Source organism: Dendrobates tinctorius, unplaced genomic scaffold (assembly GCF_039654945.1).
Source record: "Dendrobates tinctorius isolate UK_male_01 unplaced genomic scaffold, ASM3965494v1 ptg000070l, whole genome shotgun sequence".
Classification (NCBI taxonomy): domain Eukaryota; kingdom Metazoa; phylum Chordata; class Amphibia; order Anura; family Dendrobatidae; genus Dendrobates; species Dendrobates tinctorius.
In genome coordinates, this window is record NW_027361738.1 from 12,799,304 (window position 1) to 12,822,806 (window position 23,503).

General features: G+C 44.8%; 1 protein-coding gene across 1 annotated transcript in view; it reads left to right on the forward strand.

Moving 5' to 3' along the window:
- SPMIP4 (sperm microtubule inner protein 4) overlaps positions 1–23,503 on the forward strand; it is an 84,804-nt gene that overhangs the window by 55,314 nt on the left and 5,987 nt on the right. Inside the window, exon 8 of the mRNA XM_073581385.1 lies at positions 22,241–22,415. Within this exon, the coding sequence (XP_073437486.1) occupies positions 22,241–22,415 (175 nt within the window). The remainder of the gene's footprint in view (positions 1–22,240; positions 22,416–23,503) is intronic.

The following is a 23,503-nucleotide window of genomic DNA, read 5'->3' on the forward strand; positions in this document are numbered from 1 at the left end:
AAAATAGAAATTAAAAGACTAAATAGTCATAGCAAATAGAATAAGTATGTTCACCCACCCAGCGCAAACCCAATGAGCGCTTTGCAAACGTTTTGTCTATGATCATTTTGCATTCTGTACTGACTTTTCTAACTATCAGATAGGTGTATAAATATTCTCTGTCCGGGTGCCTACCTAATTATAAGGGACTTTTTTTTTTTTCTTTTTTGAAACATCATTTTTTATTGATTTTGTAATGAAGTTGCATATTACAAGTTATAAACATTGCATTGAATTGTTACAAAGAACATATTTAAACCTGCTTATCACCTAAGCCTGAATAGAAGCAAAAATAAACTTAACAAATATAAAATTATCAAACCCCATTACGTACACATTTTCATAGGTTACATTGACTGAAATCAGACACCTTATCTCAGCTCCACCTTATCCTCCATATAGCTCATATAACACATTTCAGTTTACCCAGATTACCACTCAAATCCTCTAATAGATACCAATCCGAATCCACAAAGGCGCTCATTAAAGGCCCCGTCACACTAAGTGATATCGCTAGCAATATCGCTATAACGTCACTGGTTTTGTGACGCAGCAGCGATATTGCTAGGGATATCGCTATGTCTGAAACTTACCTCCGACCGCTCCCCCGCTGGTTATCGCTGATCGCGTGAGAACGGCCTGGGCCATTTCTCGTTGTCAGCTTCCTGCTGGGCTTCCTGCTGTGGAGATGAGCGACACGTGGACGCGGGCGGGAGGACGTCAGGATCGCCGCGTCAGACAGGTAAGTAGCGACCCCAACCGCTGCTATGTCGCTGGTGAGATCTGCCTGTGTGGCAGCTCACTAGCGACCACTTAGCGATGCACCAGCGATCCATATCGTTGTCAGGATCACTGGTGCATCGCTAAGTGTGACAGTACCTCAAGTCTTGAATTTCTCTGGTGGTCAGTGACGTTTCTATAAACAATCTCCATTTTTTTTAAAAGAATTTCGTCATTTTATCTTTATTTCTTTCTGTTTCTCTTTTTTCCAAAAATAAGACCGATGATAAACCTTCCTTGATCTCTTTTATCCCTGGGAGTGTTTTAGCTAGCCAGTGTTGCAGAATTAGACATTTTGTCACCATTGCAATGGTGTGAAACAAGTCATGTAGCCGTCCCCCTCTTGTTTTACCGTCGTAAAGTGAAACAACCAACACAATGGATCCACTTCTACCTATATCTCACATATCTTCAGATACATATCCTGGACTTTTAACCAGAGTTCTTGTGTCCTGGGACATGACCACAATCCATGTTCTGTGTCTGTTTTGGGCATTGTACATTTTGGGCAGCTTGTCTGCCTATCAGGATTCTGCGGAGTCGGAGGTATATTGAAGCCACATTGTGTTTTATGCATTATTCTGAACTGACTATCTCTCCATTGTTCATTGATGATATGCTTTCTTACCAATTCCCAGCCCCGCAGAATCTTATGCTCAAGTTTTTCCCATTTGTGAAATATTTTGCCCTTCCCTGAAGGGCGTAATATGTCCCTCAGCATCCCATATATTGAGGTGATAGATATTTCTCCAATGTCTTTGGTAACCAAGTCCTCCCATATTTCTGAATCGATTTCCTCCCTCACATCCTGAAGGAGGTCTAATACATAATGCTTTAATTGACTATATAACATCAAATGAAAGCTCGGCAGCTCAAATTTGTCTATCACTTCCAATCCCGTCAACCAGCGGCCTTTTTGTAGCTGTAGTAAGTCCCCTAATGTCTGTATACCTTTCCCCAACCACTCTGTGTATAATTTATTTTCTCTTCCTAATCTAAAGGCAAGAAATGCCCAAGGATTCAGGTGTTTAGACACTCTCCATGACATTTTTAGTTTTTTTCTTACTGCCTTCCATGTGGCAATGGTATCTTTACATATTACCGAATATTTAATGTTTGGCGGTATGTGTGACAGCGGCGTATGTAGCAGCGCCGTCAGGTCCCACAAACCACAAAATTCCGTTTCCAATTTGTAGTCAGTATATTACCTTGTTTTTTTAATCCAGTCTATTACATTCCTCATTAAACACGATAAATTATATCCCCTAATATTTGGCAATCCCACTCCCCCTCCCTCCTTTGTGTGCATTAGAGTTCTTATAGCCAATCTCGCTCTTTTACCCCTCCAGATGAATTTAGAAAAGGCCCTGTTTAATCTGAGAACATCTGCATGACGAATTAACATTGGGATAGTTTGCATTGGGTACAGTAATCTCGCAAAGCTTGTCATTTTGATTAGGTGGCAGCGACCCAGCAGCGAGAGGGGTAGATTTCCCCACCTCTCCTTCTCTATTTTGTCTATGATAGGCTTATAATTGAGATCATAAATCTGTTTCGGCGTTCTCCCCAAATAAATTCCCAAGTACTTTATAGATGTTGTCGCTTTCGAGATACCCATTATATTACTCTCCTGGCCACGGTTTACCTCACTCCTCATGAACAGAATCTCACATTTAGACTTAGGCTATGTGCACACGTTGCGGATTCCGCTGTGGGTTTTTCCACGCGGAAACGCAGGTAAAACCGCAGGTAAAGTGACCTGCGATTTTCCTGCGGTTTGGTCTGCAGTTTTGCCCTGCGCTTTCACACCTCTACTATGGTAAAGGTATGAAACCGCTGCGGAATCCGCACAAGCAATTGACATGCTGCGGTTGGTAAACCGCAGCAAAACCGCGCGGAAAAATCCGCATCGTCAGCACAGCGTTTTTGAAACCCCATAGGGTTTCATTGTACTGTACCATGTCAGCGGAACTGCTGCGTTTCCGCAGGGCCAAAACCGCTGCGGAAACGCAGCAGAATCCGCAACGTGTGCACACAGCCTTATTTAAACGAAATCCCAAGAATTTTCCAAACTTTTCAATTTCAAGCAGCAACGTAGGGAGATCTTCCTCTGGGTTGCTCATGAACAGAATTATGTCATCTGCAAATAGGGCATTTTTGACTGTCTCATTTCCCACCTTTATCCCTTTGAAGGAAATGCAATCACTTAAATATCTCGACATAGGTTCTATCGCCAAATTAACAGTAAGGGGGACAGCGGGCACCCCTGCCTCATTCCCTTTTTCAGCTCGAAGGCATCTGAGAGAAACCCCGGCGTGTATACCCTTGCTTTGGGATTCTGATATAGTGCCGCCAAAAATTGTCTAAACGGACCTACCAGATTTATTTTATCCAACACTTGACCCAACCACGGCCAGCTCACATTATCGAACGCTTTTTCTGCGTCCAGTATGACCATAGCTGGATCCTATCCCTTATCCAAATGCTTCCCTCTAATCTTGTCTAGCAATAACATGGCTTTCCTTATATTAGTAACGGCTGATCTTCCCTTCACAAAACCTGTTTGTTGCTTTGATATCAATCTAGGCAGTATCCTAGCCAGCCTGTCTGCCATTATTTTTGAGAGAAGTTTAACATCTTGATTTATTAATGATATTGGTCTATATCCCAAAGGGTCTTCCTTCCCTTCGGTAGAAGCTTTATGTAGGCCGTATTCATCCCTTCTGACATAGCTTCCCCTTGTAAAATGTGATTATATAAATCTTTAAGCGTGGGAACTATTTTCTCACTCAGCGCCTTATAAAATGAACCATTAAATCCATCAGGCCCTGGAGCCTTATTGGCCCCCAGCCCTTTTATTGCCATACTAATTTCTTCCTCCGTGATGCAACCATTTAAATCCTGTAATTCCTCCTCCGTCAGTTTAGGGATATCAACTCTACCCAGCCATGTCTACCCCGCTACATCTTGATGATCCTCATCGTTGTATAACCTAGCATAGAATTTGCCCAGCACTCTGTTTATATCTTTGGGATTACTCAGTCGTTGTCCTATTTTTATCTCTAATTGCCATTATAGCTGTACCCACATATCTTCCCCTAGCCAAATTAGCCAGTATTCTCCCAGCTTTGTCACCATACCTATTTAATTCTACCTCCAAGTGATTTCTATACAATTGCTCTCTTTTTTCCACCCATTCTTCAAAATTTTTTTTGGCCCGCATCCATTTATCTTTATCCTCATCCAGTAGTGAGTTCTTATATTTTGTATAGCTGCTCCTAACTTCGCTGCTTGCTGCTAAGTGTGGCGACCCTGAGGCTTCAGTCGCCACAGAGGTACTGCACCTTCTCCTAAGGTGTAGTGCCCCACCATCCAGGTAAGGTGGGAACTCCTGACCACGCTCCACACCTGCATTCCACACACAGGATAGTTCAGTGGGGCCACCTAACAGCTTCAGGCTGGGGGTTAGCAGAGCACCCCTCGTGGAACCCTGCTTCGTAACACGAGATGTGCTGGGAGGCGGGTGGAGTGAGATGATATAAAAGAGTGGGAAGAGTGAGAGTAAGTGAGTAGAGTAGTTGGTTGGTTAGCTGGAGAGAGAAGAGAGAAGATGGGTGTCTGAAGGACGTGCTGCAGCAGGTCCCAGTGATCTGGGCTGCTGGCACGAGAAAAACCAGAGAAAGAGACTGATAAGATTGATAACCTAACCTTCCATAAGAGAGAGAGAACAGATTGGAACGAAGGAGAATAGAAGGACAGTGGGAAGCTGGTTGAAGAGAGATAGAGAACCCTTCCAGTTCAGAGAGCGCAAAGGCCGGGGCCCGGTCCCCGAGGTTGATTGGATCTTTATGAACAGCAACAGACACTGGTGGAGTAGTGAGCCGCTAACGCCTTGCTCCCATCATAGACTTGGGACACAACAGCAACTGAATAGAGAGCCGGGACGCAGTGAGGAGTCCCCGAAGAAGGCTACAGCTGTCTGTCATACAAGTAAAGACTAGGAACACCTAGAGAGAGGCATTCCAGGGTAACTAAGTACTAGAGTGCTTCGCACCTAATGGCGCATTGGAGGTGTCGTTCAGTAAGGTACATGTTGGCGGAGTGTGGAAGGGAGAATCCTATCCTGCCTGGAGGTTGGCTGGAGCCCTGACCTGAAGAACACAGTGCGGAGGCAGGCAGTTGAGTGAACTGCAAACAGTGAGTAAAGCTTTGGAACCGCATACTCGGGTGTCCTCCAGTTATTCCCGCACCACTACACCTGAGTACCAGCCTTCATACCATTCTGCGCCTCTCCTCATCTATTGCACCCTCACTGCCCTTGTACTACAGCTCCACCTGTGGGGAGCTACACCATCTTTTCTGCACCACACCATCAGTCCCAGCGGATCTGCATGCAGCGTTGGCTCAACATCTTACTTGCCAAACACCACGGGTGGCGTCACGAACTATTCAAATAAACTTTAACACCATTAACATCACCGCCATTGATATTGGGCGCCCAGGGCCACGGACCGGGTCACCGCTGCCGTGACACATTCCCACCTTGACACTGGCCCGGTACTGAGTACCCCGCTGCCCTGGGTGTGCGAGGGCGACCCACTAAGTACTGCTCTTTTATTCTTTTTTTATTCTCTGCATGTAAGCCATGATGTTTCCCCTTATCACCACCTTCGCTGTTTCCCAATATAATCTAGGGTTAGGTTTGTGCTCCTCATTATACATTGCAAACTCTGTCCACCATTCCCCCATCCGTTTCACTAAATCTTGCTCTTTTGTCATGTTTCCTGGAAATCGCCATAGATAGTCCGTCCCTTTCTGATGTGCGTCAGCAAAGTCTAGAGATATAGGACTATGATCAGATATCACCATGTCCTCAATATTGACATCACACATTTTGTGTAGCATCTTATCTCACACAAAGAACATGTCTATTCTCGAACATGTCTTGTGTGCATGAGAGTAATGTGAAAATTCCCGGTCCATAGGGTGTGACGTTCTCCACGCATCTTTCAGCTGCCAATTCGATATCATATCTTCCAAATAACCCTTTTTTCCCCCTATATCTCTTCCCTTCTCCTGGATTTAATCTTATTAAGCTCCCTTTCCTGTCCTCTTCCTCCTTAAGCACCTCATTACAATCTCCTCCTATGATTATGTTGTTACCACTATCAGCCAGTATTTTGTTCTGTAAGGAAATAAAAAATTTATTTTGATTTATGTTCGGGGCATATATATTGTACAGGGTAATACTTTCATTATTTATCTCTATTTTCAAACGGATTAACCTACCCTCCTGGTCCATTTCTACGGATGAAACTCTGTGTGCCAATGCTTTATGTATAAGTATTAGGACTCCTGCTTTTCTGTCTACCGAGCTAGAACCATAAACTTCTCTCACCCATAATTTCTTCATTCTAAGGCTGTGTGCACACGCTGCGGATTTTGCTGCGGTTCCGCAGCGGTTTTGGCCGCTGCGGACCCGCAGCAGTTCCGGCTGCGGTGTACAGTACAATGATTCCCTATGGGAATCAAAAACCGCAGTGCAGACGGTGCGGAATTTTCCGCGCGGATTATCTGCGGTTTTCAATCCGCAGAAAGAATTGACATGTCAATTCTTTCTGCGGATTCTCCTGCGGTTTGCCATCTCCTCCATTGAGGAGATGAAAAACCGCAGGGCAAAACCGCAGAGCAATCCGCAGGTAAAACCGCAGGTCTTTTGACCTGCGGTTTCACCTGCGGATTGTACAAAATCCGCGCGGATGAATCCGCACCTTTTCCGCAGCGTGTGCACACAGCCTAAAAAAGTCTTCTTTACCCAAGTGTGTCTCCTGAAGCAAGGCTATATCTGCTTTCAGTCTTTTCAAGTGACGAAGTATCATCATCCTTTTATGTGGTGAGCGCAACCCTTTTATATTCCATGTTATTAATCTAACCATTTTAAATTGCAAAATGGTTTCTTCTGCGAGGACGTGTGAAGCTTCTCCCTCTCAGGTATGGACTGCCAGTCAATGTCATCTCAGTCAGTAATAAATTAGTACAATAGCAGTGGGCTCATGAACTTTAACTTCCCTCCCTCCTTTTTTCCCCCTTCTCATCTCACCCTCTCTCCATATAACAACCTCTTTGTTGACTCCTCTTTTTTCCGCCATTATCCAAACCAAAAGAGAAACAATTTCCCGCCCGCCTATTTATCATGTTGTACCTATTTTATATCCATTCTCTATCTGAGCCCTGACCCTCATGTAACCTTGAAACTCTGAAATCTTAGATCAACATCTATTTCCCTTAATTTATCATATCAATTTCCTAACAATCGTTACACCGATTCCTCTACCTTGTGCCAGTCATTACACTGGCTACCCATCCACTCCAGAATTCAACTTATTACCCTCACCCACAAAGCCCTCCATGGCACAACACCACCCTACATCTCCTCCCTTGTTTCAGTATACCACCCTACCCGCGCCCTCCGTTCTGCTGATGACCTGAGGTTAGCATCCTCAATAATCAGAACCTCCCACTCCCGTCTCCAAGACTTTACACGTGCTGCGCCTATTCTTTGGAATGCACTTCCCAGGTCAATACGATTAGTCCCCAATCCCCACAATTTTAAGCGTGCCCTGAAAACGCATTTATTCAGACTGGCCTATCGCCTCAACACATTAACCTAATCTATCCCTGTGTGGCACAGCCAAAAGTTTTACCATAACCAGGTTCCCCGCATCATGTTCCCACATGCTTTATGCATCCATTAGCCCTCTGTGTCTGTACTGTTACACACTTAACATTATGGCTGGTCCATACAATCAGGGCAACTGTTACCATCCACCTTTAGTGTCTACCTCTTTCCTCATAGACTGTAAGCTTGCGAGCAGGGCCCTCATTCCTCTTGGTATTTGTTATAATCTATGTGTTAGGAGTGGCGGAAGGCACTAAAAAAAATAAATAATTAAAGTGTCTTCGCCACTCGGGGTCCACCGTGCGGTGGATGACAAAACCTCTGCTGGGAGAGGCAGAGCACTAATATGCACAGGGTTCTAACTCACCCAGATGCAATAAGGCAAACCCTGTTAAAGCACACAGAGCTGCAGGGAAAAATAACACAAAATAGTGTCGCTGAGCCTGTTAACAGCACAGGATCTCAGCGGCACACGTGCGGTAGCCGGAAACCGGAGTAGTTAAGGATAGTCACTACAACCGAGTGGACTTACCGTGTACACATGTGCTCGGCGTCGCAACAGCTCACACCTGGAAAGGCTGCAACCGCAAATATCGCAAGCGCGATGCAGGACGCTAAGCTGCTGGAAGATGGAGCTTGTGCGCGTTGGCATTAGCGCAGGTGCTGACAGAATACCACTCACTCACACAGACGTAATAACCAAGGGAAGGGGTTTCATAATGAGTCAGTCACCAGTCCAAGAATCCGTCACCATTCACACAGCAGCAGTATAAAAATGCTAGCGCATGGCATAGCGGCCATGCGCACTTTTTATAGCGTATGGGACCTGCCAGAAATCTCCAGAGCCCTGAGCTAAGCCAATGGAATCAGGAGCAGGACCTGAGCACCTGACTCCTGAACTCCAATGGGAGCTCGTCCCGTGGGCATGCTCAGAAGTTGGAAAAAAGGACTAAGGCTGGTTTCACATTTGCGTTTTTTTGCGCTGGAAAAAAACGCATACGTGCGCATGCGTTTTTTCCCCTATATTTAACATGGGTGCGCATACCTGCGCGCTGGCATGCGCACGTATGCAATTTTCATGCGCTGCGTTTTTTTGGGGTGTGCGTTTGTATTTTCCAGACGCAGCATGTTGCATTTTTTGGCCCTGCAAAAAAGCGCATGCGCACGTATGCGCACGTTTTGCGCTAAAAATGGCCATTATAGCCTATGGATGCGCATACGTGCGCACTGGCATGCGCATGTATGCGTTTTTTTAGCGCTGCGTTTTTTTGGTGGTGTCCACTTGTTGTACTAGTTATAATCTTCTAAAGTAAAAAAAAAAAAGTCTATATAAAGGAGGTGCCTGCCAAAACTCTGCCACTACTACACTGACAGATTGGAGAGCAGACAGTCAACAAGGAACCCATCTTCTATCAGCGAAGAATGTGAGTATATTACATTATATGCCTGTCCTTTTAAATTATGTATGTACTAATGATTTTTATTATTTTTACATGCAGTATGTCTTCAGAATCCGAGTATTCCCCATCGCGGCAGGAATTGTCGCAAGCAGACCGTGAGGTGATTATTTTCGTGCATCTGGTAAGTATATCTGCTGCTTCTCCAAATCTCTTACGTTTTTTTCAACTTTTTTAAGACATCATCATCATCATCTTCTGCGGACGGGACTAGTGAGGGCGAAGAGCAGGAGCAGCGAAGCCAAGTCCCGGTGGTGATACGGAATGTATGTATCAAATGATTTGTAATGTTCTTTATTTTTTATCTTCTATTTTTACTCTTTTTTATGTTTCTTTTTTTGTAACTTTTTATTCAATTTAAATTTGATTATTCTAATGAATGTGTTTTGTCTAGGTTCCACAACGGGATGAAGACGTCTACCTGGATAATGAGCAGCTCATCAGCCTGGTCCAGGAGCGTTCGCCGTTGTGGGACAGCCGTGACCGGCTGCACAAGGACATTGTGGTGACCCGGCGGCTATGGAATGAGGTGGCCGCAGCGTTGATGGATGGCTGGGACAGCGCCACAGCATCCTCCAAAAAGGCGTTTAGTGAGTATTTCCCTGCTCTGTATTGTGCCGCAGTGACTGTTGTCCTTGACGGCACTGTTGGGTTTCGTGCTAGGTGTATTCTAGCAGGAAACCCAACAGTGTCATCGGGGTCTACAGTGACTGCTTTGAGTATTGTATTGCTACATTGTGCCGCAGTGACTGTTGTCCTTGACGGCACTGTTGGGTTTCGTGCTAGGTGTATTCTAGCAGGAAACCCAACAGTGTCATCGGGGTCTACAGTGACTGCTTTGAGTATTGTATTGCTACATTGTGCCGCAGTGATTGTTGTCCTTGACGGCACTGTTGGGTTTCGTGCTAGGTGTATTCTAGCAGGAAACCCAACAGTGTCATCGGGGTCTACAGTGACTGCTTTGAGTATTGTATTGCTACATTGTGCCGCAGTGACTATTGTCCTTGACGGCACTGTTGGGTTTCGTGCTAGGTGTATTCTAGCAGGAAACCCAACAGTGTCATCGGGGTCTACAGTGACTGCTTTGAGTATTGTATTGCTACATTGTGCCGCAGTGACTGTTGTCCTTGACGGCACTGTTGGGTTTCGTGCTAGGTGTATTCTAGCAGGAAACCCAACAGTGTCATCGGGGTCTACAGTGACTGCTTTGAGTATTGTATTGCTACATTGTGCCGCAGTGACTGTTGTCCTTGACGGCACTGTTGGGTTTCGTGCTAGGTGTATTCTAGCAGGAAACCCAACAGTGTCATCGGGGTCTACAGTGACTGCTTTGAGTATTGTATTGCTATATTGTGCCGCAGTGACTGTTGTCCTTGACGGCACTGTTTTTTTTTTTAACAACAGTGGACAAAGTCCGAACACGTTGGCGTTCGATCAAGGACCGCTTCAACAGTGATGTTCGTGCTGAGGGCCAGGTTCGCAGTGGATCTGCGTCAAGGACCAGAACTAGATACCGTCACTATCACGCGTTGCAGTTCCTAAGACCGGTCCTTGCCACGAGATCGTAAGTATTATAAATTTTGGGTTTTTATTTTTATTAATCTGTGTTTTTCTAATCCACAGCTGATGCTTCTTGTAAAGGCATGGTAGTAATGATTTTCCTTTCTTCTACAGCACCTGGAGCAGCACCCTGCAACCTGGCCCTGGAGCGGTCCTTCCTCGGACGTCCTCTGACCCGTCCCAGCCATCCGACAGCCAGGAAGCACCTTGCAGGTCAACCACACACACAGCTGGTGACCAGGAAGCTGGGCCATCAGGTGTTCCCCTGTCCCAGGTCTCTGCCACTGGTTATGCGGGCACTACCCGCCAACGGCAGAGGGCCTTGGACAGGAATGTCTTGCCCGAGTTTATGCATTTGAGCGAGGCCTTTAATTCCAGCCTCAAGTCACTGTCCGACAGAGTTGAAAGCGGTTTTGCACTCATGGAACGTGGTTTTAACCACTTTGAACACCGCTTCAATTCTGTAGAACAGCGCCTTGACCGTCTGGAGGCCGACCTCAACAGACCAGCACACCATTTTTTTAGTAAGATTGAAAAGGGCATGGCGGAACACCTTAGTCCTGAGCAACAGCTGAATGTGCTGCAGGCCTGCAACAATGCTTTCTTGCAGGCTATGCAGCATAATCGGTACAGTCAGCAGTCAGTGGTGTCATTTCCACCTGTGCCACCATTGACTCGCTTCACCTCACTACCGACTTGTGCTGCATACCACTGCACGGACACCTCTATTCAAAGCCAGGACACCCACCGTTACACCACCACAAGTCTGAGTGCAGCTGGTCACTTCACCGACACCACCATGGCAAGCGCTGCTCCTGTCTGGAGCACCACCGCCACTCCCATGCATGCGTGGAGCTCAGCCACCACTAGGCAAACATGGAACAGCCCTGCCGCTACAACAACATGTAGTAGCCCTGCCACCACCACTCTGCAAACCTGGACCATCACTGCCGCCACCAGTCCTCCTGCAAGGACGAGCACTGCCAACGAAGAGCAGCAGCAGCAGCCACCTCAGCAGCAGCAGCCACCTCAGCAGCAGCAGCAACCACCTCAGCAGCAGCAGCAGCCACCTCAGCAGCAGCAGCAGCCACCTCAGCAGCAGCCGCCACCTCAGCAGCAGCAGCAGCCACCTCAGCAGCAGCAGCAGCCACACCAGCAGACGGGGGACCTACATTCAATATTTGCCCCTAGTTCAAGGCGAAATCTATCAAGGCGGGCATTGGGCCAAAGTCGGTCCAGGCACACAAGCCTACGGCGACATGCCATTACAACTAATGTACCTGAACAGATTTCCTCTCCTCCAAGTGTTCCTAGTTTAATTCCCTTAACTGGACTACCTTCCCCCACAAGTTTTGTTGCCCCTTCCCCTCAAACACCGTCTTCAACTGCAAGTGTTGCATATTCCCTGCACACCCCCAAATTGAAACCATCTGCCCCCAAACGCCGGAAAAAATAATTTTTTGGTTTATTTTTGTGATTAAAAATAAATTTACATTTGTGGTTCACCATTACAAAGTTTCATTAATGTTGTTTGCGCCGCTCACACACACTGATGGGTAAATACATGTTAAAAACCAACCCAAGGCCTAGTATAGTCATATGTGAAATAACACGGACTAGTATAGTCATACCAAGGCCTATTGTAATAACTCGAGTTTTACCAACTTGGATCTGGTTTCATGAAAAACAAACTGTTGAAACTTGTCTTAAAAATAAGTTTCTTTCTAGTTTCACCAGTTTGTTTTTTGAGAAACAAGATGCTAGTTGTTAAAAATCGAGTTATTACAGTAGGCCTTGGTATGACTATACTAGGCCGTGGTATTTCACATATTACTATACTACTAGCCCCAAGGCCTACTATACTCATATTTGAAATACCACGGCCTAGTGTAGTCATTACAAGGCCTAGTGTAATAACTCTAGTTTTACCAACTAGAATCTGGTTTCATGAAAAACAAACTGTTGAAACTTGTCAAGTTTCAACAGTTTGTTTTTCGTGAAACAAGATCATAGTTGGTAAAATTCGAGTAGGCCTTGGTATGACTATACTAGGCCGTGGTATTTCACATATTACTATACTACTAGCCCCAAGGCCTACTATACTCATATTTGAAATACCACGGCCTAGTGTAGTCATTACAAGGCCTAGTGTAATAACTCTAGTTTTACCAACTAGAATCTGGTTTCATGAAAAACAAACTGTTGAAACTTGTCAAGTTTCACCAGTTTGTTTTTCGTGAAACAAGATCCTAGTTGGCAAAAATCGAGTAGGCCTTGGTATGACTATACTAGGCCGTGGTATTTCACATATGACTATACTAGTAGGCCCAAGGCCTACTATACTCATATTTGAAATACCACGGCCTAGTATAGTCATTCCAAGGCCTAGTGTAATAACTTGTAAGTTGGAATGGAGCAGATTACATTCATCCACTCAATGCTGACTTGTATTCCCCATGGACTTTCATTGGGGTTGGGTTTTGAGGGTTGTGTTTTGAGAAAATCACATACTTTTTTTTCAACTAGTTGCACAATTTTCTCTTGAAAAAAATTGGTTTCCTGATTCATGGCCTGCAGCTTTGCTCGTTCCAATATATTTCACGCAGACTAGCAATGCTGCATTTTAACTCATATGTGTATTTACCTGCCCAGGTGTGTGAACATCAAAAAATTCAGTTATACATGGGAAGTTTTTTATTTAATTGGAGTTTAAAAAATATAGTGCACTCAGTAATGGTATCAAATAAGGTTTTTTATTACCATAAACAAACAAAAACATTACACCATTTCATCTTGCCAGTGCACCCGTCCTACATCAGAAATAAAGTAGGCCGCAAATTGGTCCCTCATTTGGCCAACTTCAACGGATGACCTGAGAGTGTGCTGAGTGAATTCAGGCAATGGGTTAGGAGCATCATCGTCCAGTTCAAAGGTCGGGTGCTCTTTAGCCATCACAAAGTTATGTAGAACCACACAGGCCTTCACCACCTCATCGACTGTTTCAAGTTTAAGATTAATGGCCGTGCCCAGAATTCGCCATCTGGAGACAAGAATCCCAAAAGCACACTCGACAGTTCTTCTGGCCCTGGTCAGCCTGTAATTAAATATTTTTTTGGTGTGGTCCAAGTCCCGGCTGGAGTAGGGTTTCAGTAAGTTTCCGCACATTTGAAAAGCCTCATCGCCAACCATTACAAAGGGCAGTGGTGGAGCTTCGGTGTGAGGAAGAGGCCGTGGCATAGGGAAATTAAATTGGTTGCCATACAACCTCCGGCCCATGTCTGAGTTTTTAAAAGCCTGTGAGTCATTACCACGGCCAAATGCTCCAATGTCCACTGCTACAAACATACATCCGGCATCCGCAATCGCAATGAGTACTATTGAAAAGTACTTTTTGTAATTATAGTACTCAGATCCCGTTCTTTGGGGTTTGATGATCCGTATGTGTTTACCATCAACAGCTCCCAAACAGTTGGGAAAATTGCATACTGTCCAGAATTTGTCAGCAATTTCCATCCACTTTTCAGCGGTGGGCAGGGGCATAAATTCTGGACAAAGAACATTCCAGAGAGCCCGGCAGGTGTCAGCAACAATTCCAGACAAAGTAGAGATTCCAATACGGTACTGGAAGTGTAGTGAAGATAGGGTTTCTCCAGTCGCCAGGAATCTGTGAACAGACAAAGAAGTAAAATTAATATTTATGTATATTATTTTAAAAAACTATAAAATAAAATATTAGTACATTCACGAAAACTAATTACCCAAGGTTTTGAATACTAAATTTAAAAAAAAACCATCAGACCGCACCCCTTGGTTTTTAAAACATACCGTAATGTCACCAGTAGCCGTTCCTCAGGAGGAATCGCACGACGGAGCTGTGTGTCCTGTCTCCGGATGGATTGTTGGACACGAGCAAGCAAATCCAATCAACTTTCGTGGGACATCCGGATATAATCTGTAAATTTCTCCGGGTTTGACTGGAGCTCGCTGTAGAGGGTGTGGTATGCCCCACGGCTCTCCCGGAGTTCAACAATCGGATGTATCCACATACGCCGCCGTCTTCGCTGCCTCTCTCTCTTCCTTTGTTCATGGCAAGCAACTGCATACGCCTGAGCCATCGCGATGTCCAAATCCAAGTTGAAGTGAAAACTCTTCCAGCGCAGATCCATGGTCACGAGAAGAATCAAGCAAATGTGAAGAATACTGTAGACAGGGTCTATATATTAACATACCACACCCACAATGAAGTCCCATTGGTCTTGTGTGTTGTTGAATGGTTGTTTTTTCTTTTTTGTGGGGTTTTTCCAAAATCTGTAAAAAAACGCAAACGCACAAAAAACGCATACAAACGCGCAAAAACGCTGCGTTTTTTTCCTGCATGCGCATAAAAATGCTTGAAAAAAACGCAGCGTTTGTATGCATTTGTATGCGTTTTTTCAATGCGTTTTTTTGCGGGAAAAACGCGCTGCAAAAAAAAGCAAGTGTGAAACTAGCCTTAGCCTCTGGAGACAAATGTGAGAACCTGGATTCCTTCATAGGCAGCATAGAACCCAGATTCCTAACACTATGTGATTATTATTATGCTGTAATGTCTGTTGTCTGTACAAGTCCCCTCTGAAATGTAAAGTGCTGCAGAATATGTCGGCGCTATAGAAATAAAATTTATTATTATTATTATAACAGCTTAATATTCACAACCATATTATCCAAGTCCTTCTCCATCTCTCCTTTTTGATGTCAGAGAGGTATAAAAATACTTTACTCCCACCCCCTTCATCCTCCCAAGCAATATCTCCCAATGTGAACCTAGCATTTGTATGATACTTTCCCCCTGGAAGATATCTTAATTTAACACAAAATACTCCCATCAACATTCAATGAAGATCTTGTCTTCTACCTAGTATATACATCACATCTGGTCATCATTATCCCAACTTTATATATGTCTTTTTGTTGTGAAAACCTCACAATGTCCATAAACCTGGAAGTCACAAATTCGCTGTCAGCCAGTACGATCAGCTTGTAGACAAATTAAATCAGCACCCCAAATTCTCCATTCGGTCCAACAGAACCTGTGAAAAGAAATAAAATGGGAAAAAAAGCAAAAAAAAAAGAAATAGGAGAAGGGGGGTTCTTTCCACCAGCTGTCCTGTAGTCTTCCTTGAACATACATAGTTCCGTCTGATATTGACCCGGTCGGGTGAATATACCTGTAAATTTGTAAGTTTTGTACACCACCATGTGGTTCACAGGTGATATCCCTTATTACTGTACGTCTTCCTATTTTAGGTGATTGGGAGTGTAAGTAGTCTTTCTGTAGCTCAACCTGGACCACAAAAATTTCTCCGTTTCATCTTCATATTATCATGTGAGGTATTCCAGTCATACTTTTCACTTATGCTGACCCCAGGATATATCTTGACACAATCTCAAAAGCATTAGATCATTTAGTATTCTGTCTTGTTTGGACCTTCCTGAACGCCCTTGTCATTGGGGTTCTTAGTTCCTTAGCCATTGTCTCTCTTTCATTATCTCCTTCCAAATGCAAATCCGACCTCAGGCTATACGGATAGGGTCTCCCCCTCTCGTCCTCAGCATCTCCCCCTGTCTCTTCTCTCGGCGGGCTGGTATTTTCAGGTGAATGTTGGCCAGATGAAGGTTGCTGCTGTGACATAATTTTCATGGCCTCCTTGGGATCTGTAAACGACCTCATCACACCATCTCTTGTCCTAAAACGCAGCATTGCTGAGTAGTTTAGCTGGAATCTGATGTTGCGTTTAAACAACAGAGTGCATGCTTCGCTGAATGCCCTTCTTCTCCGTGTCACTGTAGGGAAGGTGACCTGACGGACGGACTTGTCAGAATAGAGAAAGGAAGGTTTGCACAGTTTAGACAGGTGTCAGTTATTACAGTGGGGAAACAGCTAGGAAAGTGTAGTGGACGTGCAGTACCTTGGGTTGACCATTAGAGGGCAGGGAGGAGTGTGAGCATAGGACTTGACATCAGCTTAGGGCTTAAGAAACCGTTGGTCATGGGGGCGGAGTTATAGGGAACCGGGAAAGATATAAATTTGAAGGAGGGTTCCAGAAAGTTCCAGTCCCCAGGGGGAGCTCAAGTGATAAGGACACTGTGACAGTTGTGGCACTGTGAGGAAAACCCAACCAGGGGGACTGAGGAGAGAGAAAGTCAGGGGGGTGGTCCTGACATAAAGTACCGCAGTATAGACGAGGCTCCGGGTGTGGGACACCGTATTTGGAACGAAGTTTGACCAGTAAAATTACTGTTGGTGCATAGGCCTACGGCGGCCACAGTGACGGAGCTGTCAGAAACGTCTCAGAGTGTAAAAGGGAAGGTACGTACATATACGTCCCTGGAGAAAGTACGTGTCACAAGATGTTCTGTAACCGGAGAGTTGTGCAGAGAAGTGCGGTGTGTTGAGAGGCCGTCTGGTGGATGGCGAGAAAGCGAATAAACTTGGACCTGTTGCACCCGAAGCTGCCTCCAGCCTGTGTCTGTACGTTACTGGTTACGCGGTATACAGAGGGAACACCCCCCCAGTCCGGCCCACCGACTCTACATCACCTCGGCTGAATAGTCTCCAAATAAAAGGACTTTATGTCCCTGAATTATCAGTGGTCGCCTTCTTCCTTTATAAGCCCTGAGTATTTCTTCCTTATCTTTAAAGTTCAAGTACTTTGCCACTGCCTGGCGCGGTCTCTGAGCTTCCTTGTTATTCTGTTTATTCCTGCCCCTCTCAGTCTCAGAAGCCTCTCTGGGGGCCTATCCTGTGTGCACGCTCCACTCTGCAGTTATATGACAGTCCCAGTGCTTTTGGTAATTCCACCTCATAGATATCATTTAGCTGCTGTGTGTTTATTGTCTCTGGGAGGCCTATCATTTTCAGATTGCTTCTGCGGGACCTGGTCTCCAGATCCTCTAATTCAGGGTTCCCCAACTCCAGTCCTCAAGGCCCACCAACAGGTCATGTTTTCAGGATTTCCTTTGTATTGCACAGGTGATGCAATTATCACCTGGGCAGTACTTAGGAAATCCTGAAAACATGACCTGTTGGTGGGCCTTGAGGACTGGAGTTGGGGAACCTTGCTCTAGTTTATCCACAATGAGGTTTGTTTCTTTAAGTCACTGACTTGTTTTTCTAGCTGAATAACTTTGTCCTCCGCCTCAGAGATTCTCTGCTCGGCTTCCTGCAGTTTCTGCTCCTGATGAGTCATCTTGCTTTGCAGCTCTTTAGTGGTAGATTAGATCATGTCAGCCACTGCCTGCTTAAAGTCTTCAGCAAGGTATGATGCCATTTCTTTTGCTAGCTGTTTAAAGCCATGAGCATGTAGCTGCGTTTCCAATGTGCCTCTTGCCTCCACTGTCTCCCCCTGGCTGAAATATCCTTCTCTCTCTGGGGCTTCCTCCTCCCGTTCTATCTCCTCATGTGCTTGCCCTGTTTGTGCCTGTGTCTCTGTCGCCATTACTGTGCTCCCACTCTGCAGGCCTTCTCCGACCTCCTCCTCCCTCTGCTCCTTCCCTGCGCCTCTCGTGAACAACCGATCCATGTTGCGGACGTCCCGGATGGTCTCACGATTATCCCAGTACCTTTTGTGAGTCAGGGCTCTGTGTAAATGCAGAGTGTTTGCTGCGGTCAGTGGGAGCTCCCTCACATGCGTCTGCACATGGCGGCGCAGAAACAGGAAGTTCATAAGGGACTTTTTAGTGAAATTTTGTGTTTGTGTGTTAAGACAAAGAGATCATGAGCATGATTATTGGAAGATACTGTTAAGTAAATGGTTTAATTAAGGCTTTTTGCTACCCTATCTGATAGCAACATGATGTAGAGACAGAGACTCTGATTCCAGCAATGTGTCACTTACTGGGCTGCTTGCTGCAATTTTGATAAAATCACAGTATTATCTGCTGCGGATCTAGCAGTTCTCGGAGCTCTGAGGTTTGTATAATCCGCCTACATCACTCACAAGTAATTAAAGGAAAGGTAGAAGTACTGGCAATTTCAAGAGTGGTGCACACCTCTAAAGGTACTGTCACACTTAGCGATGTACCAGCGATCCCGACCAGCGATATGACGCGGTCAGGATCGCTGGTACATCGCTAAGTGGTCGCTAGGGAGCTGCCACACAGGCAGATCTCACCAGCGACATCGCTGGGGACGGGGATCGCTACTTACCTGTCACACCAGGCGATCCTGCGTCCTCCTGCCCGGCTCCACGCGTCGCTCGTCCTCACAGCAGGAAGCGCCGCAGGAAGCAGACGATGAGAAACAGTCCTGAAGGTTCTCGCGCGATCAGCGATAACCAGCGGGGGAGCCGGTCGTAGGTAAGTATCACACATAGCGATATCGCTAGCAATATCGCTATAACGTCACTAGTTATAGCGATATTGCTAGCGATATCTCTTAGTGTGACATGCCCTTTAAGGACTGAATGCAACAGACACCAACAGTCAGCAAATATGGAGAGTGAGACATTGTTAGCACATGTATAAATATGCTAATCACTACTGCTTTATTGTTATGCTAGAGAAAAGATCACTGGAGCTAATTGTCGCATGGGTTAATAAAAGGTTCATTTCACTGGATGTGCTGCCTCACTCCATATTTTCTGCACACACCACTGATTGGCAGCTTTGTGTACACTGTGCATAGGCAGAAAATTGTGGGGACAGGGTTTTACAGAGCTCATGAATATGGAAGACCGCATGGCAGCATAGTAAGCAGCCCAGTAAATGACACTTCAGTGGAATCAGAGTCTCGGTCTCCACATTATGCTGCTCTCAGATTAGGTGGCAAAACACTGGTGACGGATTCCCTTTAATTATCAAAAAGCATCACTAAGTTTAGTAAGTGTATATTGTACCCTCTGGGGTTGAACGCTCGTCAGTCCCCCTCGTGTGATTTGGCGAGGGAAGTGAAGAAGATGTGAACTCCATGTGTGTGCACTATGTGTCGTCTCGTCGTGTCTCTGTTTTAATAAGAAAAGTTACGTTTTATGGGTTATTCAGTGAATTTTTGATCTCTGGGATTTATAGACTTTACAGTCGAACATCAGTGATTTTCTTTTTTCTTTAGCCTTGAGGTTTTAGCTTCAAAAACTGCATTAAGAAAACTGATCAAAGCCAGCACATGTACAGGCAGCTTTGAGACATATGTGGCATGCCACCGTTTAACAGTTTTTACATATTTTACTCCCCCATGTCTTTATGAATAAATCTTAGTTTCTTCACTGAAATGACGTCTATCATCTTATCACCTGTAATAGACAGATTTTGTCAGCACTAGCTGAAATACATAAGGCTTAATGTTCTCATGTAACTACAAGCCTTTGGACCTTAGTATGTAGGACAGAACTTGTCGAGAAGTATCATGTAGGATTGTCTTTAGCTACAAAGTACACGCAGCTGAATAAGTCCCTAAGAGCCATATAATTAGAGAAGCAGAGCGCTTACCCTTCCTTCCGGATTCCTGTTACTATGGAGATCACACGTTAGCCGTAGATTTTATGGTCCCGGTGTCATGTTTCTTCAAAGTTCAGTAATGGAGATCTTACAGTAAAATTCATTAGTTTCTTCCACTAATAATGGAGAACACAAAAAAAAAAAATGCGAAAAAAAAACACAACATGGTAAACTCCTACTAATCATGACAATGCTAATATTGTAGGGTCGGAGCTACCCATCAATATAAGAAGGGACAAGAAATCTAAATAGTCAGGGATAGGATAGGAGGATCCCACTAGAAAGGACATATAACCTCTGTGTACTGCCACCAGGCGCCATGCCTGAGGGTATAAGCCTTAGGCTATGTGCACACGTAGTTTTAGGTGCTGCGGATTAGGAAAAATCCGCAGGTAAATCCACAGGTCAAAAGACCTGCGGTTTAGCCCTGTGGTTTCACACCTCTACAGTGGAGAAGGGGTGAAACCGCTGCGGATTCCGCACAAAGAATTGACATGCTGCGGATTTGAACCCGCAGCAAATCCACGCGGAAAAATCCACAGCATGTGCACAGCGTTTTTCAGTTTAACATTGAAAACAATGGTACTGTACAATGCAGCTAAATCTGCTGCGGACCCGCAGAGCCTGAAACACTGCAGATCCGCAGCAGAATCCGCAACGTGTGCACATAGCCTAAGGCCACGTTCACACTATCAGTATTTGGTCAGTATTTTACCTCAGTAAAAGGTAGAAAATACAGAAGTGGTGCCGTGTTTCTATTATACTTTTCCTCTGATTGTTCCACTCCTGGTTTTGGCTTACAAATACTGAGGTAAAATAATGACTAAACACTGGTTGTGTGACCATGGCCTCAAAGCTCCACCGTTATTTTCATTTTTATTTCATAAATCAATAGTACACATGAAAATATGCAATTTTGTAATATATATCATAAGAGATATTGGCTTCTTTCAACGCCAAAATTGATCAGTCATTATCAAAATTCTCAATTCTGCTCAATTCTGAGGTAAAATCTGTTTTCAGTGATAACTTTCCCATTACAGAGATAGGAGATGGCGGCTGCTATGGATACAATTCTATACAGATGGGAGGAGGGAGGGTCTCGTCCAGTGTTGAACGCCGAACACGGAATTCTCCTTGAAGTCCGTTTTACAGTTCGGGAGGAGACAGATTTTCCAGCTCCAAACTTTGGGTCCACGTTGATTTCAATGGGGGTTCAAGTTCAGGTTCAATTTTGGTACAACTCTAATACCCTAACCCGAACTTCCACGAGTCTGCTCATCCCTACTGTCCTAGACTGTTAGGACATGTGCCTGTGAGCATGTGCAGAAGGAATCTCATCCACCTCCCTTCATATATAGGAAGATGTGCGTGACTAATACTGCTGGGAAGAGACCATAAGTGCTGCGGTAAGAAGAGGCTGCTCACACTCCTGTCTGCCCTGTCTTTCTGAATGACTATACATTGAATAGATTGCCTCCAGGTCCCAACAGAGGAGCTTCTCCTGCACATGCTCACAGACACCTGTACTAGATTTCTAGGACAGGTTTCTGTCAACATAACAATAAGACTGTGGCCATTTTATTTCTATAGCTATTTCCACTGGCGGACACAGACAGAAAAAGGCCCCAGTGCAAGAACAATAGATGGGTCATTTGCAGCCCTGGAGCTCCTAAAAATGCAAAATTGCACCTGCTTTGGAGGTAGAAATGAGCCCCCTCTGGTACCCCTGTGCGGCCGCGCGGGTTGCACTAATATGTCCATCCATGGCAATTACCTACCTAGATAAAATTGTGATTTGCTAATTAAATGCATTTAGGAAATGATTTATAATGACATTTACCTTTAGATATTTTCCCTATTCTTGAAGAACCCATTTCAAGGAGGTTTTCACTACTGGGGACAATAGCTGTTTTTTACTTTTTTATTTCTTTTTTAAATGTATTTATTTTGGGCTGAAAACTATTTTTCTATAATGTTTCATTAAAACGTCTGGACTGTTTGGCTTTTAAAGGCTTTTTGTTTCCATGCACATTCATTGAACTCAATGATGAATTCTCTGTTTATAAGCAGAAGTAGCGTCATGCAGAGGTTATAAAAGGCAAACAGTGCAACATTTTTAGTGAACCCAATTGCAAAAATAAGCCCCAAATTCGCATTTAAATAAAACAAAGTAGAAAAATGGCCCCAAAGATGGACAACACTGCAATGTGTCTAAGCCCAAGTAATTCCTTTCCTACTCTGTTTTTAGCTTCCTAAATCCCATATTGAAAATGTCCAGATCTTCTATCCAATTCCCCCCAAGACTATGGCTCCCAATGCGCTGCATAAGCCATATGAAGAATCGCTCTCTGAGAGGACACTGAACTTACAAAGAAATCTGATAAAATCCCAATGGTTAACATCTTATAATCGTAGCTTTACAGGTGAGTAAGGGCTTCTTACAAAGACTTGGTTTCAATAGTGGTCAAATAAAGGGGTTATAAGCTCAGGGCAATTCTTCTTTTATTGAGTCCTGCTGCTAGGAACTAAATAGATCAACTACAATCTGCAGTGGTACTCTTACCAAGGTTTCAATTTTCCTATGCAAACCATACAGAATTTGGACATTTTTACTAGCTGATACAACACAGAAAGTGCTGGAATGGGAAATAGAAATGTATTACTTATTAAATATGCATACAAAATTTCCTTGGATACTCTACAGGCCATTTCTTACCATGCTTCCTTGTTTTCCACGGCTTCTTTTAATTGCTTAAAGGGGTTGTCCAGCCTTAGCATACAAGTTTGCAATCACTGTATGTGGCTTCAACTTGTGAATCCTCACACCGTGTGCATAGAGCGTGACAGTAGACTTGTAGCTTAAGATCAAATGCCTTTAAGAGTCAATCCCATGTAAAATTAAGTCAATTTCTGTCAGATAACCTTACCCTCCCATGCTACAGCTAACACAAAATGAGCCATGCGGGTAGTAACATATGACATACTGTAACGTGAGTGGTGGAACCACTGTGCCGTGGTCTGAGGAGAGCCTGGAGGGGCATAACTAGGTGAGCACCTGACTCTTCAATAGTGCCCCTGATGGTGTTAGGCTTGGCTTCAGATGGACACCAGGTGCTACACCAGGCCAGACCACAGGCGCAAGGCAGCTGAGCCCCAAGGAGCAGGGAGCTGGAACAGCCCAGAATGAGAGTACACCTGGTACAGGTATACACGGCAGGAACGCAGGAACCACAGGTCCTGGCAGGAACATCTGGTATACAGGCAGGCACTGGCCGGTGTAGTGCGCAGACCCTGGGCAGCAGTGTGTTATGAATGAGTCACCGTAGGAGGCAAAAACAGAAATACTAGCTAAGTCCAGAAAACCAGAGAAGTTGGCAGCTATCGGATTGCAGACCCCTGAACCTATCAACAACAACTTGCAGTAGCCGTGGGGGGTTCCTACGATGCCCTAGACCCCTCGATCACAGCCGGAGAACTAAATAGCCTAAAGACAGAAAGGGAAATCTAAACT